Source organism: Coturnix japonica, chromosome 6, assembly GCF_001577835.2.
Source record: "Coturnix japonica isolate 7356 chromosome 6, Coturnix japonica 2.1, whole genome shotgun sequence".
NCBI lineage: Eukaryota > Metazoa > Chordata > Aves > Galliformes > Phasianidae > Coturnix > Coturnix japonica.
Genome location: NC_029521.1, coordinates 25,732,354 through 25,754,510, shown reverse-complemented (window position 1 = coordinate 25,754,510; position 22,157 = coordinate 25,732,354). Strand labels below are relative to the sequence as shown.

Here is a 22,157-nt window from a genome sequence, read left to right as displayed (position 1 = left end):
GGGTCAGACTTTGCCTGACTTTGTCCTCCAGAGATTCAAAGGGATCCTCTGGTGAGAGGGCTCAGGGCAATCTTTGGGTGGAATTAACAGTTTACAGTGAACATCAGTGATCTCTTGAGCTCGGCAGTCAGTCAGGAGCTGCACTGCAGTCTGTAGCCTTGTTTGAACTGCAGGCAGTGCTTCCACAGAGTGAATGGCTGCTGAGGCTGGAAAATAAGGGAGAACAGGACCTGGGAAGCACGGGAGGAGAACAGGGTAATGGTTTCTCGGGCGCCAGGATTTCAGCCTTTTATTCTCGGGAAAACCTTTACAGCTTAATGGTGGTCCAAGTGCCCGTGGGCGCGCCTCTCTCCCAGGTCCTGCAAAGGTGGGAATCAGCTCATGAGCGGAATCGGAGCTTCCGAGGGGCACAGGTTGAGAAAGAGCCCGCTCCAAAGGCAAACGAAGCAATGCGGTGCTGTGACGGTAACCCTGCAGTCCGTGGTGCTGGGGAGCCCGTCAGTGGTCGCAGACCGTTCGTCTCCTCCGAGCCTCAGCGCTCCTCGCTCAGCCGCCGCCGGGCCCGCAGCGGGGTGGGGCAGCGCCGCCCCCTGCCTGCCACGGGGTCTGGCTGCAGCGGCACCGCCCGCAGGAAGGCGCGGCGGGGTGGGGACGGGAGGAAGCAGCGGAGCCTCCCCCGGGCTGGGTTCCACGGCCGGCCCATGCCTCGGCGGGAGCAGTGAGCGGCGGGCTGAGCGGAGCCGCGGGGCGGCGGCGGGCGGCCATGTCGGAGAGCGAGGGAGGCGCGGCAGGTGAGGCGGCGGGGGGTTCGCCGCAATGCGGGAGCGCTGCGGGGGGAGGCGGCCGGGGCCGGAGGGGGGGAAACGGGGGCGGAATCCCGGCCGGCTGCCCGCTGCGGGACCCCGCGGGCGGCACCTCGGAGGGGAGCCGGGGCTCGAAGCGGAGCCCGCTGCCCGCCGCAGCTCCGGGGAGCCGCTGCGGCATCCCGGGAGGGAGCGGGGTGCGGGAACAATGCGGCCGCCGAGGCCTTTGTGGCCGTCCCGCCCGGCGACCGGGAGGGAGCGAGAGGGCTCGAGTGGGAGAGCGCGGTGCGGGCATCGCTTTGGTGTACTGGGAGAGAGCCGGGCGGGAGGCAGCGCTGGGGAGAGACGCCGGGACGGTGCGTGCAGGTCGGCGGCTGCCAGGGGCTGCTCCCTGCGGGCCTGCAGGGAGGGTCTGACTGCGGTCCGTCGGTGCTCGCACTGCGCCCGGTGACAGGCAGCTCCGCAGGGACAGGGATGGTCCCTCCCTGTTGGGGATGCTGCAAATGCATGGCTGGGGAAACAACCCGAAGGGCAGTGCGGGTTTAACCTGGGCTCATTGTGTCTCCCCAACCCTTTTTCCTCACTGAATGGTGCAGAGTCTGGGGAAACGGATGCTGAGCCTTGGGTGGTAGTGGTAAATGCACAGAGAAACTTAAAAGACTGAGTTTGTACAAATCACAGAATTTAAGGAGTTGGAAGGGACCTCTGGAGATTGTCGAGTCCAAGCCCCTTCTAAAGCAGGTTCTCTGCGGTAGGTTGCAGCAAGAAATCCTGAGAGTAAACTAAGGGAAAGCTTTTCTGATGAGCCCATCCAGCTGTAAGCCTCAGCACATCTGGGGATACAGCTCTGTTTTACAGCTGGGGATGGTGACTCAGATGGGTGCAGACAAGCACCAGCCACAGGACTGGTCAGGAAGCCTCCCCAAGGACTGATTTCCTACAGAAGACTGCAGCTCTCTTTGCACAGAGAACTTGCAGTGATGCTCAGGAGACCCGTTTTCAAGATTTCCCCCCAAAACTGAGGTTCTCTGTTGAAGAGAAGGGAGAAAAAAGTGCATCTGTGCGTGGGATTTGGGGAGCACATTGAATAAGACAGCTAAACTGTAGTGCATGTGGGATAGAAGAGTCACAGTGCCCATCTCAAACAATACAGTTAATACTATTTATAAACTAGTTAAATTTTCAAGATCTCTACTGCATATTCACCCCTGTCACGTACATGTTAAATGCTTTCTGTATAAGTCCCTGATGCTTACTCTGCTTGAAGGTACCTGTGACAGTTCTCTAGCTGACAACAGGGAGGAACAGAGTGACATTTGTGTGTTAGGAGACAGAGCGCTGTGTATTGTTTGCTGTAAAGCTGCAAGGTTAGTGCAAGGCAGTGTTGAGGATAAGTGACTTGTGACAGAAGGGGAATTTGTTCAGGAGGGGTTTTGCTAGAAGATGGAATGCCATGCAGTAAATCAATGATTTGCTATGCCAGAAATCTTTATGTGCTTTCCACTCTCTGGAATGCTGAAGCTGTCAGAGAAGAAAGACTTGAGGGATAAAACATGATTTAGTGGGTGTTGTATTGACAGTCCTGGGGCTGCAGCCACTTACTGCAGTGTAGTACAATGCGTAAAAGAGAGGTCTGGATGTAAAACAGCACGGTGTTGTATGCGGTATCTGCCCATTGCTTATAGCTCCAGTCAGCACAGCACTGCGGTATCTGCAGATTGCTCAGGGTGAGCCTCGATGCAGTCATTTGTGCCCCTGAGCTGCTGCACGTGGAACTTCTCATTGTACTGACTTCTAGTGCAGTTCAGCCAATGGATGATGCTGATTCAGCTGATGAGCTCTCCTTTACTATACGCACCCTGTACATTTTCAGTTCCTTTCCCCTGGGGTAGAAGCAGGTGCCTGGCAGTGCAGGGACCTGCCCTGCTCTGAGCTTTGGGGTTTCCCCTAAGTTGCGTCTGGCTGCAGGGACACCTTGTGCTGCTTGGCGCTTGGATGATATGACACTGCTCTGCTGGCTCAGAGCTTGGAGCTCAGGCATGACTGCAGCTTTGGATGCAGCTGAAGTCAGCAGCCCTGGGAGGCTGATGCTGTGCAGGAAGACCTGAATACCGCCTTAGCTGCAGAAGATCTGATCTGCAGGTTTACATCATTTACATGTCACAGTATAGGTTCTGTTTTGCTCTCTAACTCTGTCCCTGTTGTTGGGGTTGCACATGAGTTGACTGGTATCATGCCTTGTGATCTTTTCTGCCAAATGCTTTTTATTGTCCTCTGCTATGATGTCACTTCTGATATCAGTGATTCTGATATCAGCACAAAACAACCATCCCTTTATGAAAAGACATCTTCCAGATATGCTTTTTATTTTAAAACACTTCCAAAGGATTCCTTCACCTCCATTTTCTGTACCTGAATTAGTTCTGCCTTTTGATGCTGTGTCAGGTGGGATTTCAGAAGTTGTTGACTGCAATGTGGGCAACATTTATAGCTTAGAAGCGTTTCTCTCTGGCTATTTTAGTCTACATATGGTGAAGGAGCAGCTTGGCTTATTTGGGTATTTTAAAAAGCTCTGCTGGCTCTCAGCGAATGATAATGGACAAATGGGAAAGGAATAAACAGCATGGCGCTGAAATGATGCGACTTCCCAGGAGGAGAACAGTTGTGACCACAAGTAGCAATGAAATAACTTTTTATGGGAGCTTGGCTCCATTCCTTTTGCTTATTTATTTGTATGTAAAGTAGGTGTTGAGATTTGCCATAAGCAGCTCAGTGAAATCATGAGACTCTTTGAGTGTTGCACTCAGAAATGACTTCAACTTCTTCCGTGGTGAACTTTTGTGTGGCTGTTGTCACTCTCGCAGAATTACAGAATGGGCTGGGTTGGAAGAGACCTCAAAGATCATGAATCTCCAACCCCCCGCCACAGGCAGGGCCACCTACCTCCACATTTAATATTAGGCCAAGCTGCCTTGGGCCCCATCCAACCTGGCCTTTAACACCTCCAGGGACCGAGCATCCACAGCCTCTTTGGGCACCTGTACCAGCACCTCACCACTCTCATAGTAAAGAACTTTCCCCCTGACATCCAACCTAAAACTTCTTTTCTTATCCTCCATTCTCCTGTTAAGCACCCTCGCTAACTGACAGTAGAAATGGGTGAAGTTCCAGGTTACGACACTGATGTGCAGAACTGCTCAGCTGTGTTTTCCCACTAGAAAAAAGGAAGACTTGGAATCTGTTTGAGGAATGAGCTCTGAAGTCCATCAGTTGTGACTGTAATTGGTGTGCTCAGTTCACAGATGTTTTACTGAAAAGTTCACTGCTGGTTTGTAACATGAGGTCACAGATGTTGATGTTGCACTCAGAGAAAGCTGCTGTCAAGTATGAACTGAAGGGATCTGTTGGGCCACAAACATACGTGTAGACTTCATGTTCTTAACTGCAGCAAAGGTCCTGGTTCCTGGGTCATCAGATTGAAGCTGCCTCTGCTCAGCCACCGGGTGCATTTTGGTCTTAAAAAGAGCATTCCATAGTTCTCATTACTCAAAATATGTCAACTATGACCCATTTGCTGTTGTGTTAAGGAGCATAGTGATATGCATTTAAAATAAACATATGCAAGTTTTAAATCTTACTGTAACTATTACTGAAGCAGTAACTTTTCAGTGGTTTAAAATTAGGATGGCAGTGGGTATTAAAACAGGAAATTCCTTCGAAGTCTGCCTCAAAGGGATTTGAGAGGGGATTTTGTGTAAATGAAAAGGAAAACGCAGTCAATTCTAGCAAGAAAAGTAAGTAAATAAACAAAAAATACTCAGAATGTGGAGGTCAGCGCTGAGTCTGGAAAGCCTTTGTTCCTGTCTTCTGGTGCCTTTGCTAAGGTCTGCATCAGGGTGTGTCAGGAACAGGGAGCTGCATGGGGAGCTTCATTGGCTCGACCTGCTGTTGGCGTGCTGCTGTGCTCTGCTTATGGGTAGAAGCTCTGCTGGGTTTGCTTGGCAGTGGTTTGGGAATGTGGACTGGCTCAGTATAGTATATAGTTGTATCTTTGCAAATACAAGGGACCTGGAAGGGTCTTCCTCTGTTTCTTCCATCGGTAATTCTGTAACGGGTTGTTTGACGCTCAGACTGTGCCCTGGAGGTGCGGTTTCCTAGGAATTCTGAGAGATGTTTCCATCAGCTTGTGTTGTTTGCAGCCCAGAAAGAAGCATGTATATGAATGCAGTTTTATAGCAGCAATTTCTTGTAATCTGTGCAAGTTTATTTGCTCTCATCTCAGAAGAACTACTGCCTCTGTTACAGAAATGTCCTCAGCCTGCTGCAGTTTCCTTGAGGACGGAGGCAAGTTGATTTTGTGTTGGGAGAAGCAAGCAGCATAGAGATCACCTGTGAACTCTGCTTTGACTTGTTCTTTCCTAGATATATTTTATGTTCATAATGCTTTTCAGGACTGCTCCTTAGGGGTTGTCTCAGTCTGTGTGTACTCCAACCATTTTGAAGTTCAGAGTGCTCTGAGCTCACCCATGCAGTGTGGCCTTTTGTCACGAGGCTCATATCTTAGCTCATGTATTTTTTCTCCTGTTCCTTATGCAGTCTGGATGGTGGATATTTGGGTATATCCCCCCTGGTACTGCAGCCAGGCTGTTTGTTTTTACTCAGAGATAATGAGAACATTAAAACTGTGGTTTATGTATTCCTCTCTAGTCACTGTTTGAGAAATGAATTCCCGTGACAACCTGATGCTGCAGATTTCATCTTTGAGGGCTCCTGAGGCTTTTTCTATATTTAAAGACCAAAATACCTGTGGTTATGATAGGCTGACTGGCAAATGGCCCCATTTCCTTGTTCCAAATAGATCCAACAAATTTAACATCTCTTTCTTAAGTTTCCATGGATACCTCGCTAGAACACACGCTGTAATCAAACCAGTAGGGCATGCCATTTGCAAAAGCTTTTGCTATTGTCGTAATGGAACAGCTTCATTCAAACCCATCCTCTTAGAGTAGCTTTGCTTCTTACGCAGCTGTGTTGTGGTTCTGGCCATAGCAGGCTGGATCCTCTGCCTGTCACTGTGGTAGTGCAGCTTTTCAGTTGGCTGTCTCCTAGGTTGGCGCTGGTCTCTGTGTGATGTGTATGCGTAGTCATGAATGCTACATAGTCCTGATGGGTGCCGGTATTAAAAACCTCTGGAAATTGATTTTAATCAATGTCTGCATGATTTTATGATCTGCTCTACGGATCCTAAACATCAGTTTTCTCTCTTCTGTTCTTTGCTTTTCCCCTCATAAGGTATTTTCCTTTCAGCGTGATGGTGAATCCGTTCTCAAGACTGTAAGTTAAAAAGAGTAAAGAAATGCAAACTTCTTTTTGATTTAGCTGTGAAGTGTCAATCTGAATCTAAATCAAAACCCAGAGACTATAGATTCACAGATAACTTTGCTAATGGATTGTCAGATTTGACACCGCTTCTTGCAGCCGCACAGCAACTAATGTTCTCTTATTTTCCCACTTTAGCCTTGAAGAACACTAAGGGATTCATACCGCTCTCTTCCTTTGTTTCTGTTAGTTCTGTAGTGCCACGTATTTAAAAATATTTATTGTTTTTTAAAGGAAAAACGCAGCCAGCCCCCTCTCAGCTGCTAAGTGCTGCATTTCCCAAAGCGACCAACATCGCACATGCTCTGTTCTATGTGTGGTCCTGGGAACTGGAGCATAATCTTATTAGTGCCATTCCTGACAACACTGCAGTGAACCAAGTAGATGAGGTGGATGATGACAGACATGTTGATGAAAGAGAAGCGGCAGGAGACCTTTTCTAGGAAGCTCTCTTTTCAAAGAACCTAGATTCTGTATATTGGTGAGGTTTGTTTTCTGTTGCTTATGTCTTTCTGTTTGGAACTGAGGGGGCAGGAGGTGAATGATAAAGGAAAACTGCTTGCATGGGGGCTAATAGTGCAAGGAAGGCTGAAGGAAGCAGGTTCAGAGAAGCTTGTTGAAAGGAGAGCAGGTTATTTAGTAAGTGTTAAAGGTGCCTGTAGCATACCTGTGTCTGTGGAATAATTACAATGATCACACAGAGTTGTCTTATGCTACAATGAGCCACAGAATTTTTTGGTTACTCACATTTATCACAGTGTACATCTGTTAAAGCAAAATGCCTTTTCCTTATGATGCGTAAGGCGGAGTCAGTTTTGTGGCAGTAGTGCATGGGTACAGAAGAGCTGGAGTTCAGAAGTGAGCAATCAGTGCAAAGCTGCTGCTGTGGAGTTCTCAAACCCCAGGCCCTGGGCTGTGAGCAGATTCTGAGCATGAGGGAAAAGTCTCAGGTCTGACAAAGAGTTGGCTGAGGTTTTAAGACCCAGTTATAAAGGGTGCTTCGTAGTTCTGTTGAAGTCCACTTTACCATGCGTTAGTGAGGTCAGGTCAAATTAGGTAATAGCCTACATACTGCCAAAGGGAGGAGAGCTGAACTTACAGTACCTGGCATATTCAGTAGGTTGTTGCAAGTTCCTGTGCATGTCTTTCATCTTGAGTGGTGCAGGAAAATGAATGTTATCCACAGAATGACGGATGGGGTGAGCGTGGGATTGTATTCTGACAGTCTTAGCAATTATTAAAGACTTTGATAGCACAGTGAAAAAGCAGTACTTCCAGTTAAATTGCAATCATAATGGGAGGCAACAGAAAAGCGTAAATGAGAAAGTTCATAGCTCGTAATGAGATGTCTTATTTTCATAATTTTAACCAAAGAATTGGGAGAATTCTTGCTTTAGAAAAATACCGTGCTCTAAATGGGGAATGAATATCAGTTCTTTGAGTGGCCAGTTATTATGAAAGGATATCAGGAAACTTGGATTTGTCTCAGGGATTTGCCTTGGCTGTATTCAGAGAAGGGAAGTGCATTGCAGTCTGCAGCAAACCAGCTGGATGCCTACTGGCATTTTAAAACAAAGAGCTCTGATTCCACTGATGTTAATGGCAGTAGTGTCGCTGGGTTCAGCAGAAGCAGGAGGTTCTTAGTTCTGATAGGAAATATCTTTTTCTTATGCAAGAGAATCTTTTAAGTGTTTCTTTGTATTTGCTTTTTTCCATCTCTCTTTTTGTTGTTGTTCTATAATTACTTTCAAAGGCCATCTTTGTATTGCAGTAGAATTGCGCTAGGTTGTCATGTTACATTTGGAAGCTATGACATTTTGTGCTTAATGCAAAGCAAAGTCTCAGCAAGATGAAAAGCTGAATAAGGTTTTCTTTACCAATGCAGCAGTTGCCGACTAATAGCAATATGGTAAACCCTTCCTTCCCTGTTGTGCAAACATCATTAGCAAGCTTTGCTTGCAGCAAAATGATTATTGATGCTCAAAATGATTCACAAGGATTTGAATGAAAAGCCATGCTTTGAATTCTGTTCTCTTGCTGCATGATGGCTGCCCTACACCTGTATTTTGTTCAGTACATCCTTTTTTATTTTCAATCCAGAGATGTTGCCCAAATGGCAAAATGAAGAACTTGATCAAGGTTTTGGTATAACCAGCAAACTGAATGAGATCCACATGTAGCAGTCACTGTTTTTAGCCTCTGGATAGCTGGAAATTCCATAAAAATTGCCATAAGATACAGACAGGACTCTCAGACATGATCTAATTTTGGGATGATCCTTTGCAGAGTTAGGAGTTGAATCTGATGATCCTTATGGGTATCTTCCAGCTTGGGATATTCTATAATTCTACGTGCAAGTGTTTGGTCTGTGAAACTGGTTAGCTGTGCACAGTGCCTTCTGTTAAACCAGGGTTTCACCTCTATACAAGAAATGAATGTCATTGCATTTTAGGTGATGGATTGAAACAAATGACTTTGGGATACTCGTTTATATTTAAATGTCATTGTGAAAAGACTTCTTAAAATGCTGAAATTATCACCTGGCACAGGGAATAGCATCGCTCCGATCACAGAAGTGTAGAAGAGTTGAATTAACAAGAGTTGTGACCACTGTGGTAGATCTTATTAATAAAAGTTACCTGTAGATGCATAAAGTGGGGCATGACATACTTTCCAGGGTTAGCAAAGAGATGCACATGAGTGCTTTATCCTCCCTGGGAAGTGAGGTCTAGGATCAGCAGGAGCACTCCTGTCTCAACTATCACGTCAGCTGAGTTGTTATTAATGTTGTTGACTTTTCTTTTACTCTGTACTCTAGGAGTCTTGAACATTATTCCTTTGTTGCATTTTGTCATAAGCTGAGGTGAAAAACCAAAATGTGGCCAATCGTTTACTGAAAAACAGGAAAAGATAAACTGATAAGCTGCTGCAGGAAACCACGGAAAATAAGCTCTTACATGTGTTTAAATAAAAAGAAGGAATAATGTAAATTAAATCTGCTAAGCCAGAAATTGCAGCTAATACAATAATGAATATGGTTGATTAACAATGTAGTATCTGCTGGCGTAGTGATTTTATCACTTCCACAAGCATTACAGGGCTTTGAAATTGCATAGAAGCTTTTGAATTAAAACAAAAAAACCCCGACAAAACAAGAAGATCCTCGAAGTAAAAGAGGGAGACTTCTCTGTTTTCTCCTTTTTAACTGTTATCCTTCAAAATGTATTTTTGGGCAATTCCTTAGGGTAGGACCGAAGTCAGAAAATTCTGTGACATGGTTGAATTAATTCTGTACTTAGTTCAATTACCCAAACCCCCAGTGCAGGCAGTTGTATTTCAAGTTAATGTTTGCAAGCATTTTCTGTTGGAAATAAGTAAATCTCTTGTCATATCTTAGGGAAAGGTTATTTTAGATACTGATGTAAGTATTTGAATACTTACTTGAATTTGGGTTCAAAACGAAATTCCTCCATTTATTTTGGTGTGCAAATTGTCATGAACAAAATATTTATTTATCATATTATTTTACTACGTATCTTTTTCTAGTGTGAGTAGTTAGATGGGAGTAGAGGTTCTTGGTAAGCACAAGAGGTGAAGATTGAACTTGAGCTACATGCTACACTACTTGATTGTGTTTTTGCATTACAGCAGTCAGCCTCAGTAAGTCATTTACTTTTAAGGGCTGTTGTATAACTGTTGTATCAAATACTGTGATACTGCCCCGGTCATAATTCTGTTTTTCAGTTGCCAAGAAGAGAAATTGACTCCTAGGTCAATTTCAATTGAGACTAGGTGCTTATTGTTGAGGTTCCAAATGGGGTTCCTTGCAACCCCTTGCCCATACTCTGGCTTTCTTTCAGATTTGCCAGTCACTCTTGTTATGAAGAAAGAGATTTTAAAATAGGCAACTCTTTCAGGAATATCTGTGCCTTTACTTTTCTTCAGGTAAGATCTGTAGAGTTATGACACGCGTGCTTCTTTCCTCTAAGCAAGCACCAGCTCACTCTGTCCTCCCAAATACATAAGCTCATTTCAGCATCTTTGTTTGTGTAGGGTGGATAGTGTAGTATACAAATTCCCTAACTTCATGTGCTTTTGACAACCTTTTCACTAATTTTTAGAAGAACTCATTAAATCCAGAGTGACTGACCTGCGAGTTATTCTGTGTAAGTGCCAACTGCTTGAATAAATGGTGTTTTAACTTCCTACAGTGCTGAGCTGCACTGATTCATTTATTAGTTCTGCAAACTGGCAATGCCAAGACCTCTTTTAACATCAGAGCTCTGTAACAGTTATGGCTGCCCCATTATTGCATGTGATTAGTTACTGATATCAAGAAATAAACTGGTTTAATGGAGTGCAACTTCTGCTTGTGTCACAGTAGTAACAGCTCTGTGGAATCACTAACAGAACATTTTGGTTCAAATTCATGTTTGCTTCTTCAGAGGTTGTAGCATTGTGATGCTATTCTTTTAATCCAGCAGAGATCTGGGCTGATTATGTGTAGGACTCATTGAGGAATTTGTGCTTAGCTGGGCATTGCAGAAGCAGTGTGTTACTTAGGTGCAGTATAACAGGGAGTAATAGTGCAGAATGGTTAGGTTCTTGGAATGGGCTTTTTTTCTAGTTAGAAATACTTTGTAAGTCGCAGAGAGTTTAACTTTCCAGGAGAATTGAGCAGTTCATTAGAATAAGAACAAGTGAACCTTCCCACAAATTCTATTTTTATGCATAAGTTTCAAGAGCTTTCTGAAACTGAGAGGGACAGTTATTTTAAAGATTTGGGATGAAAATACCTAATTCTGTTCACTATTTTAGGTAATGTTTTCTCCGGGTAGCTATGGCAGCCCTCTGGTTGGTGCTTAATGTGTTTTCATTGCTACAAGCTTTTGTACTTGTTGAAATGGTAGATGTATAGATTTTATACTTTTGGATAATCACAAATTAATCAGATCAAATACATTCTCGATAGAACTCCATCCAAATTAATATGCTCTCATTGGGTGGATATGAAAATCACACTAGTTATTTAATCGCTGCTCTCTGAGAGACCAAAAAACGTATGTATTGCCTCACAGGATTTTATGAGCTTTGTAGAAAGCTATAAATAGCTTTTCCAGGCACACACAGTGAAGGCTGATGACTGAAGACAGGCTGGAAAGTAGAATGCTGAAACAGGAATGCTGAAGCAGGTGAAAGAGCTGGTAACGAGGAGTGCTGAAGATACAGGTAGTATTTTTGTAGCAGTAGTTTGATGTCTACATTTTAGTCACCTGTAAGAGTATCCTAAGAGGAGAAACACAGCACACTGCAAAAATGTGAGTGAACATTGTGATGTCCCAGTCAGTTCAGGCAATATTGCTGCTGGTTCTGATTCAGTCAGGAAAGGCAGCAGGATGCAAGGAACCTAATTCTTTTCCTTAGGAAGCTAATCCTTCTTCTGTTCTCCTTTGGTTCTAAAGAAAAAAAAAGCTGTGATGATGGTACAGAAATAAATCTGTTTTGAAAAGAGAAAGAAATTGTACGCATGGTTAAGGATGCTGATAACAGCATCTGATCCAAATAGAGTTTGATGAATCGAGGAGATTCTGTGCTGTCACAGGCAGATTCTGTGCTGCCTATGGCTTCTTGTCCTTTACCCCAAAAGGAGTAATGTAATATATTCCTGAAGAACTTCGTATAGGGAATAGGAACGTTCTGCTTTTGCTTCGGAACATCTAACTCAGCGTACATAGGATAACTTTAACAAAAATAAACATTTTTTGAAAAGCAACACTAAGATTTGGAAGAAAATTTTCCAGTGAGCAGATTACCCCATAGTTGCCTACTCAGAAGCATCTTCCCTGAAAAACAATATATTTGATTATGAGGAAGAACAGGATTCTCCATTGAGTAGCTCTAAGGTCTTTTCTTGCAGAGCAGCTCTTGTGCTACCTTAGATTAACAGTCTGACTCACCAGTCTTATGTCTAGGAATTCCTTGCTGTACTTATGCATATGCTTTGTTGTGTGATACATCCAGGTAGGCTGGATGTGTCTAAATGTGTTGTTTAACATTTATTATTCATTTTTAATAAATAATTCTGCTGTCCGTCTAATTAGCTTGTGTTGTAAAGAAGAGAATTCCATGAACTCTCAAGGCTGAAATCTGGGAGGGGGGAAATGAGCATGTGCAGGATGTATTGGCACCTTTTCTGCATTCCATTCTGTTCAGTTACTGCAGTTTTCATGAAATAATATAGGAATTACATAGGAACCCATCTGAATCATCAATGCTTAATGATTTTAATTCCTTTCTTTTCAGTCATCAAGGGGTAAATAAAAGAAAGAAAAATACAAATAATGCCCAACAGTATTTTTCACTTATTTGTTATATTCCTTTAAATGCAATTTCAGTGTTGTGCGCAGGATGAAAATATTTGTTTGATGATTTGTTAATAATGCTTTCCTTTCTCCCAGCTGGGTTCTGTCCTGCAGTAATACTAACAGCTGCAAAATGTTTCAGGGCAGAGTGTATTGAAGAGTAAAAACAGAGGCAGTATGAGGAAAGTTTAAGAATAAAGATTCATAAGGGAATAATTGCAACTTATTCTTAGCATGTTTCAAACAGTTATCAACTGCTCTTTTTTTCTCTTAAAATTAGTCTTTCTTGATCATATCTCAACTTGTGTTTAATTTCTGCACTCACATGTTTAAATCCTAGGCTATTAATGTAAGTGTATGGTATTAAGGCCATTTATATTAGCTGGAACTTCTAATCAGGAGGACTTCTGCAATTGTGTGTGGTGATGTAAGGGACAAAAGGATTGAAGTTAGTCAGGAAGGCCAAATATTTTAAAAGCAAAGCTGCAGTTTGGACTTACCACATTCTAAGGGCAAAACGTATTTTTTATGAGGAGGCTGTGGAATCTGCTTTCTTTTTCAGCAGGTTTGTTGCATCAGGAAAAGTGGATAATGTTATACAAAGCAGCTATCCTGTTCTACTTATTCTGCTTACTGACACTAAAGAATTTTTGTTTCCTTTCAGATGCAGTTTCCACATCTACTTACTCATCACCAGCCAAAAGTTTGGGAGACCCTGGAATCACTCCGCTTTCTCCATCGCATATCGTGGTAGGGGAAGTTGTTTCATTTCAGGCTATGATTTCCTCACATTGTGGTCCTTTTTATGCTATCGCTAGTTTTAAATAAAATTTTGTTTTTGCTGGTGTTTCTGGTGGAGCTCCCATTTGTTTTAGTAGGATCCTGGTTTCTTGTTTGTTTTTTATCTCCTTGCTGAGCTAATAGATTTGTTCTGTATACTTTTATATCACAGTGAGGTGTTTCCTGATCCTCAGGGTTCCCAAATTATGTCGCTGTCTTTCTCACTGATTTGTTTAAAATTAAACAGTTAGTTTAAAAAACTGATTCTATTAAAAAAAAAAAAAAAAAGAAGGTTTATATATAATATTCAATGCTATAATCTGAATTCCCAGCAATAAGGATCTTCTGCAGCAGACAGAGAAACTCAGAACAGGGCTACTTTACTTTCTGAAGGAAAACAGGTACCTGTAAGCTTTTAGAAGCAAGCAAATGTTCCAGAGAGATAATGTGCTTTAATCTTATACACTGTGTATGTTTTATTAAAAAAAAACACAAACTTCTGTTAAAATAAAGTAAGTTCCATCTGTTTTAAGGTCATCTCTGTCACCTGTAACACATACATGCGTAGTATATTTCTTGATACCACAAGTGATCATGTTCTGAGCACATGGCTATCCTTGTCAGTTATCTTGCTCACCATGCTGGAGTTTTTAGTTGACCAGCATTCCTCTTTGGGATCTCATGAGTTGTTGCTCATAGTTTTAGCTTCTGTTCCTTTCTATCTCCGTATATTCTACAACTTTTACTTTTCCCATGCTGATGATTTGATATCCTCTTCAAGTTAGATTTGCCTCTTAAGGTCCCTGAGGAAGACCTACAAACACATATGCTTCTGACTGTAAAGATTTACTAGGAAAATCCAAATAAGTCCTATGTTATTAGCAGTGGAACCTTACTGTGCTCCTTTCTCCATGTTAAGTATTAAGCCAATGGGATGATCTTGGAAAATGTAGGGATACAATAGAAAGTCACTGAAAGAAGCAGGCATGAAGCTGTGAAGATGCAGGATGTTAATGAGAAAGTTGGTTGGATGCAGCCATAGAGCTGAGGACATTTGGTGGTTCCTCTGTAAAGATAATAATTGTTTTTTAATATTTTTGAGAGTACGGGCTGAACAGCAGTAGAGTAGGATTCAAACAGGACCACTCTACTTAAAGGTCAACAGCTCAGTCCCATGTTGGCTTTTCCAAACTGGCATGTGTGCAGGTGGGTGTACTGCCTTCCTTCACCATCTGCCTGCCTGAAGCTTTTCCACCAGTATTTCCAGCTCGTTCTGTTCCTGTCCTGCCGAGCTATTCGTGCAACAACCACCACCAGCACAAGGTGTTTCCTTTTAAGCTTTCTATAAACTCTTAATTGATAATTATTTATCTTGAGATGTGAAGGTTATTGCTAGAGATTAGGTTGTTCTATCTGCATTACTTCTGAGTAGTAGCAGTATCTCAGGGTCAAGGTAATAACATAGGTGACTCCTAAAACCTCTAAGTCCCTGTATTGCAGGGGACTTATTATGTATTATTATAAATAAATAAATAATACATTATTATGTATTACTATAAATGCATTCTTTGTTCAGTTTAAGAAAAGAAGCACTCGGTAACATACTGTTTAGCTGCAAGTCTCAGTGCTTCAACATGATAGCTTTTCCAAGAAATGGCTATGAAAAAAAATCCTGATTCAAGAGGATACGTATAAAATATCCTCCAGTAAGCACATGATTGAGTTGTATATGTAATTTATACTCTAATGGGAATGTGGAGATTTTTTTACAACAACTGTGTTCGCAAATGTAGCTTTGGCAGTTTCTAGTTCCACTAAAGCAGTTTGCAGAAATACTGAAGGAGAAGACAGATTACAGTTACTCTAATCAATGACTCAGCATCTGTTTTGCTTTTGCTGTTTGACAGAAGGACTCTGATGCAGAAGATGCTGTAGAACAGTTATTTCTTGTTGTTGTGGCTATTGATTTTGGCACAACATCCAGTGGCTACGCCTACAGCTTCACCAAGGAGCCGGAATGTATTCACGTAATGAGGTAAGAGCTGCAATGCAGCATTTGGTTTTGGATTGCCATCTATAGCTATCTATGCAGTTGCTATAGCTGTGCCCTGCAGTACCTTGTAGTGCCTAGATTTGTCTAGTGTTGCAACAGTGTACGCTTCTGTCAAGGCTATAATTTTCTGTTATTTCTTGCTGAAATCAATGCAATCTGATGGGTTTTTTTTCCCTTTACAGTTCTGACATGTGTAAGTCTAATGCAACCACAATTGCAGGAAATTTTATTGGAGATATTTGAAGGAGATGTGCCACCATCCCTTTCTGTAGTGCTTCTGATAATTTTTTTCAGACCTTTTAATAACTAAAAGCCTATATGATTCTTATTAAAGTATCTTTGAAATGCCTATATTGTAACAAGGCTATGGAACAGATAATTTCAGGCATGAAAAAGGTCTGTATAAGCTTACACACAGAAGTTATTTAAAAAACAAGTGAGCTGCTGTTGCAGCAGGAGGTGATGTACTATTGCTACACTAATAGTAATACTGAAAAGGGCAAAAAGACAAACTTGCTGAAGTCCAGTATGATGTACTGTAATTTTTCTAAGTGCAGCTGCTGGCTGAATGCCTGTCTTTAAATTCCAGCAGACAGAATTCGTTGTGCAGTCAGCCTGCACGGTCACCTTGTGTGTGGTTGCAAAGTACTTTAGAGAGATTTGACACATCTGGGTGATGGGAAATGCTATCTCTAAAGAGAGGGGAACTCAGGAATGATAGTAAGCTGTGCAGTGGCAAAGATGCCTGCCATTTTTTATAAGGATGAGTAACGCTTTAAGGCCTTTTTTGCATCTAGTCCACCTGATGTTCTGCTGATTGCATAGGAAACTGCCTGGTGCTGGAAGTCAGAGGACAGGCCACGTGTTGCTGCCATGTTACCGGGTGGTGGAGTCACAGCCCATGTGTAACATCTCCAAAGCTGTAGCTGAGCAATCCTAAATCTTACACGTCATGTTGTTCCTGTGATTTCTGTAGCTGTATTATGATGTATGACAAGTTCTGCTTTTATGAATGTCCCTCGAACCCTTTGGATACACGATTTTAGCTGCTGACTGAAATGTTGAAATGTAGGTGCTATATGGACAGCACACATTCCCAATCTGAATTGGCATTTTACTTCGTATAGCTTGAAATGCTGTTTTTTTCTCATGTGATAACAGCAGTCTGGTTCCAGACTTGTATAGATACTATATGAGACCTTGATTTGAAAATAACTAAGCTAATTTGTCTGTTTCGACCCAGAAAGGATAACTGTGTCTTAGGTGGGCAAAAAAAGTATTCCTGTTTCCAATGGTTATTTCAAACAACTGAAAATATTTTAATAACAAAAATGTATTATGGTTTTAGTTTAAAAAGTATTGAAGGTGTACTGAGAAAGCTCATAAAACATAATGCTGGTGGAGCAGGATTTGGGGGAACATACAGCAGATACTGAATTATGAAATGCATGGTAAAATAATACGTATTGAAATATATGTGAAATAATGGAATTCAATGAACAGAACTGTGTATGGGTCAAAGTTAAGACTTCAATGCTTCAGAAGGTAATAATAGGTTCCAGTACTTGGTATAATGATGGCTATGTGTAGGATAATTTACAAACATTTCTGCAGAGTAAACATAATTTCCCACCCATACTCAAGAATGTGCCCCTTAAACATACCAGGGCCATCTTTGCTTCCTGACTTTGAAAAACTTATGGGACTCTGAAGCTGCAGGCTGTCTTTGCTAGAAGGGAGCATATTGTCTTCAATATTCTTCTTCAATATAGCTTCAGGCTTCAGTCTTTTCTTCTTTTTCTTCCCTGTTTGACTGTGATTCTTGGCAGACACGTGCTTGCTTTTCTGCTGCATTCACACTCCTGGAGGCATCCAGCTCTGTGGGATGACCCTACTGCTTTGCTTCCCTGGCTGTTACGCTGCAGCTCTGGATCAAATTCTCATCTCTCTACAAGGAGTGCTCTTTTTTCCTCTGTTTGCCAGATTCCTGTGTAAGGAAAGGCATTTCTCTAACCGTAGTGTAACCTTACAATCCTTTTCACAGAAACTTTGCTTCGTCTCTTTTCACCTTTAATACACAGTCAGAGCTTGAGTGACTCTGAACTGGTTTGTGCTGCTCTGTTGAGCTGCTCCATGTTCAGCCTAGGAACTGGTCTCATATAAATATATTTAAGAAGCTGCCTAAGTTGAGTTATGCTTGAATAGGTTTTTAGCTCTGGCCTTGCTTTGAGAAGATGCCTCCCTATTGCTTTTATATGACTGTTGGCCTGTATTACGTTGTGCTCTTCACAGACAATTCCATTGTTTTCCCCAAGAGCATCATTACCACTATTTTCACTGTGTCAAACCCATGAAAGAAAACTGCAAGCCAAAGCCCTGCTGATGGCATTGGAAGGAGCTGATATTAAGCAGTGTGAAGCTGGGCTTCCCCCTGTGGAGTACAGCAGTCAGGTTAGCATGCACATGCCTCTGGCTGCAGCTGCTTCTTTCCAGAAAAGATGTAATGCAGGAACATTTCTAAAGCTCTGGCTGCAAATGGTGACGTCAAGCTTCCTGTTCTCTTGTCAGTAACACAGGCTGAGAACTTCAGCAATTGCTGAGCAGTTACAGTGTCTGATTTCCATTAGAAACACATCCTGATGGGAGCACCTAATGCTCAAGATGGTATTGAAAATTTCAGCCCATACTACGGAGCATGAGTTTGTTTTCATTTAAGTATCATAGGTATTTATTCCAAGTGAGAAAATGTGCCAAGAGAAGTAAAGAGAAGTAAAGAGGCATTGTTATTAGGCAGCAGCTAAGTACACGTCCTATTTATGGAATTTCCCACTAGTGACTCACAATGAATCATTAATGATTCCAAGTGAAAACGATAGCAGTTTGTCTCCTCTCTGTGCCTTGGCTGTGTGGGATGTAATGTTCTGGTGGAAGAGGCAGTGCTTTCTGCTTGTTAGCCGTGGAACTGTACGTTTGCTGTAAGACATACTCACTGGTGTTGGAGTTGCCCAGATATGTTCTAGTAGAGGTTTGCAAGCACTGCCCTGCAGCAGAACCCTTCCCAGCTGGCTGTAGCTGTGGGGCTGAGCAGCAGCACCAGAGAGGCTGAGCAAAATTTTTCTGAATGGGTGAAGTTGTTTCTGCTTTCAGATCAGTGGGATTGCTCTCCATACTAAAAGGTTCCCTGCCATCACTGCTGCTGGTTCAAAAAAGGGCATACTTTGCTCTGTTTGATCCAGTTGCATGGTCTTAAAACTTCCCAGCAGTTTATAAGCTCCTGCTCCTGGCTGCTTACTGCTTGGCCAAGAATGAATTTTTCTGTGTCAGTGATCTGCCTTGATCTTGAGGTCAATTAATTTTCAGTTGATTCAATAGGCTCAAATGGAAAAAAATAATAATAATACTTAGACATAATCTTCACGTGTCACGTAAACAAGAACCACAGAACAAAGCAGTCATTTTGTACCTCAGAACAGGGAGTTTGGCAGTAGTATGTTATGACAGCGTGTTTTTCTATCTTTAGAAAGAAGTCATCAACATGTGTTTTAGTAATGAACGCAACTGCCTTTGTGATATTTGTTCTTTTTTGAGCCGTGTTGTGATTATGGCTGATAGCATAAAGCAGTTTTTCCACTGGGGCTTTTTTAGGATAATGTTGTCTGGTAAGTGTTTGTTTCCCATGCTGAAGGTACTTGTGTGTGGGGCAAGGGGGAACAGTAACGAGAGTTTCTTGTTCTTCCATTCTGCTTGTTTAGTAATGGAGATGTCAGGAGAAAAGCAGAATGTGCACAGCTTTCTGTGATACAGATCTTTATGATCCTAAATTCCTTCTGCATTTAACACAGAGTGCAGAGGGTCTTCCTGTATTCAGCGTTGTTTGTTTTCTTATGCAGCCTGTGAAAGAAACATTGTGTTATTTTCATCTACTACCTTAGTGCCTAGTGGGTCTTCCTGAAGATACCTATGGGATCCTGATAAGATACTTAACTGTCATCATTTTAGTGGAGGTTATTTATAAGAGTATCTGAATTTTTCTGCTGCTGTAAGCATTAGTATCACTTATTGAAGCTCTTGCACTCGAACAGACGATGGGAAGGTGGGGATCCAGGTGTATCCAACCAGAAGACACCAACTACTATCCTCTTAACACCAGAAAGAAAGTTTCATAGCTTCGGATACGCAGCGAGGGATTTCTACCATGACTTGGATCCCAGCGAATCAAAGCACTGGTTGTATTTTGAGAAGTTTAAGATGAAGCTGCATACCACTAGTGTAAGTAACAACTAATGCTCTTTAATAATTCTGCATTTGCTGCTCAGATCATCTTGCTGTGGAGAGTGCTGGATTTTGTCTAAAGGTTATGAGCTGGATATGAAACAGATCTGTTCAGATCTGTTTAGAGAGTAAATGAAGTAAATGAAGTTGTCAGTTAACATATTCCAATTCATTTTTCTTCTTGATGTGTTTGGCGAGTATATTTTGCTCGTATTCATTGTAGATCTCAAAAGCTCAGTATCTGCATCCCTGCTTTTCCTGGGTGAAATTCTCAGCTGTGCAGGGAATCTGTGTGAGGTCAGTTTGTTTTGGAAAATTTATTCAGAGAGCAGAAATGGAGTATAAGAACAGTACTGATCTCTTGTGCACAGGAACAAACTGGCCCAGATTTCTTTGTAGTAATTGCAAGAGGAAATCATGTTGTTAAATTGACATTATTCCTAATGATTCTATGTTGATCTTTCCACTAAACTGTTCTAGACTTTTGGGGCCAGGCCAGTACTTTCTGTATTGAGGTGGGTGTTTGTTGGTTTCATGTGTTGGTGGGAAGCCAAAAACACATGCTTCTAACTCTCAACTTAGATGAAATATCTTTCATATGCAAGTTTGTTGCAATTAATTACAGATGTATTTTATTGTAACTATTTAATATTTATTCTGTATTACTCTGTCTGCCTGAAGTTATTTTTAGAAGTGGTAGATGTTTAAAAAAAAAGCTTAAAAAAAACAGCAAATGTAATAGTCCAGGAAATTCAAATGATGAGTTAGATCCTCTTCAGAACAATTTGTCACTTTTTCCTAGCCAGGTGGATAAAGAATTCCCTTTCCTCGAGCAGTGAGAATTAATTTTATGTTTACCTTTTCCTTTGAATGACTTCCAGTTACTCTCTTTTACACAGAATCTTACCATGGAGACGGACCTGACAGCTGCAAATGGCAAAAAAGTCAAAGCACTTGAAATATTTGCTTACGCCCTGCAATTTTTTAAGGAACAGGCACTAAAGGTAGAATAATGCTTCCTTATCTAGATTCTCTATATTTATCACTAGTATAAATGTGAGCATAACATTCCTAACCTTGCTGAGCTTTGACCTCAGTTGTGTTTGATGTAAACAAAGCAAGGCAGCTGTAGAAACTCTAGGCAGGCTGTGCACTCTGAAAGAGCTCACAGTAGTCCTGCAGTGATTTCCTTTTGCACAAGGGAACCTTGGTTCAATAATAGTAATAAGTTCTGAGTATCTTCTTACTGGGATAAAACCTTTCAATTGTTGCGTTGCTTTTTTTTGGTTGTTGTTTTGTTTTTATCATTAAAAATGTTGATTTGAAAAGAAAACATAATAGTGCAGGAGCTGGAGCTCAGTGTTTCGCTCAGTCTGCATTTTTAACTTGCCAAGAATTAAATTTGAGGCTGGATTCTGGTCTTGCCCCCCCACACTTCTGGTGCTGGGACAATTCCGTGTTCTGTATTCTCCAAGTTCTTTTTCGTGTTGATGAGTGAGCAGTGTGAAACACAACTGGTTGGGCACTTCCCAATGATTGGAGTCCCAGTCTGATATTGTTTTCAGTGACTGATTGTAGGGAAGTCGGATGAGCTGGATTTGTTTTGCGACAGGAAGATTATTAAAAGCTGATTTACCGTTTGGTGAGTTGAATCTCATTGTCACTCTCTACAATGATGACTTGCTAGTTAAAATGGTGAAAACAGTATAATTTCACTGTTGCAATGATCTTGGTGTGGCTAAGAGGTTCAGTATATTAGCCTATATTAAGCTACTATTTTGGATCTTGGTAGGGAAATGGGAAAATACATCGTATTTTCCATTTCCTGTATGAAATGTTTCAATACTCAATTCTTGTAATATTATCGTTGGGTCACGAGATTGTATTGGGTATTCTCTTGTGAAATACATGTCTCCAGTAAATAGTTTTTAGATTTAAGGTCTCATGTAAACAACCAAATGTGAATTTTGTTACATTAGTTTCAGATGTGCTACTATGTACTGCCAACACATAGTAGTTTCTGGGCCAAATCAGAATCCTAAACAGTGCTTACATGAAAACAGCCCTGTTGATGTAAAGCTGACCCACTTTTCTGAATAGGATTAATTTATTCTGCCTTCATGGCCTTAGAGGAACCACCTTATCATTACTACTCAAAAAAATTAACTTTTCTAAGACTGATAGATTTTTGCATTTAACATTCAGTCACAGACTTGTACCCATGCATTTACTGCCTGGGGAACTGTTTAGTGAATATGAATCCCCCATAAGTTGCTGTGCTGCCTGTTCTGGGCTGCATCTTTACTTGATGTTAATAAAACATCCCTGTGATTTGTGAGTTCATGCTGTTGCTTAGGACTGTAATCTGTCCATTCCTACTGCCCTGGGCAGTATAAAGGTACTTCTTTTCTACCACAGATTTTTAAACTGCAGTATGGCTGAGCAAACACAACACCTTGGCACAGCACGCTCAGAAACATATTTTACATTCTAAAGGCCTGTTGTTCA

At 41.8% G+C, this 22,157-nt stretch overlaps 1 protein-coding gene across 3 annotated transcripts in view; it reads left to right on the top strand.

Moving 5' to 3' along the window:
- The first annotated feature begins 381 nt into the window (after positions 1-381).
- HSPA12A (heat shock protein family A (Hsp70) member 12A) overlaps positions 382-22,157 on the top strand; it is a 47,972-nt gene continuing 26,196 nt past the window's right edge. Inside the window, exons 1-5 of one of the 3 annotated variants that reach the window (XM_015867424.1) lie at positions 382-791; positions 13,209-13,294; positions 15,232-15,359; positions 19,460-19,646; positions 20,549-20,653. In XM_015867424.1, coding sequence (XP_015722910.1) covers positions 764-791; positions 13,209-13,294; positions 15,232-15,359; positions 19,460-19,646; positions 20,549-20,653 — 534 coding nt within the window. In that variant the 5' untranslated portion in view covers positions 382-763. Of the gene's footprint in view, positions 792-13,208; positions 13,295-15,231; positions 15,360-18,259; positions 18,353-19,459; positions 19,647-20,548; positions 20,654-22,157 lie in introns of those variants that run through there. The other 2 variants (XM_015867425.2, XM_015867426.2) reach the window with 2 other exon arrangements.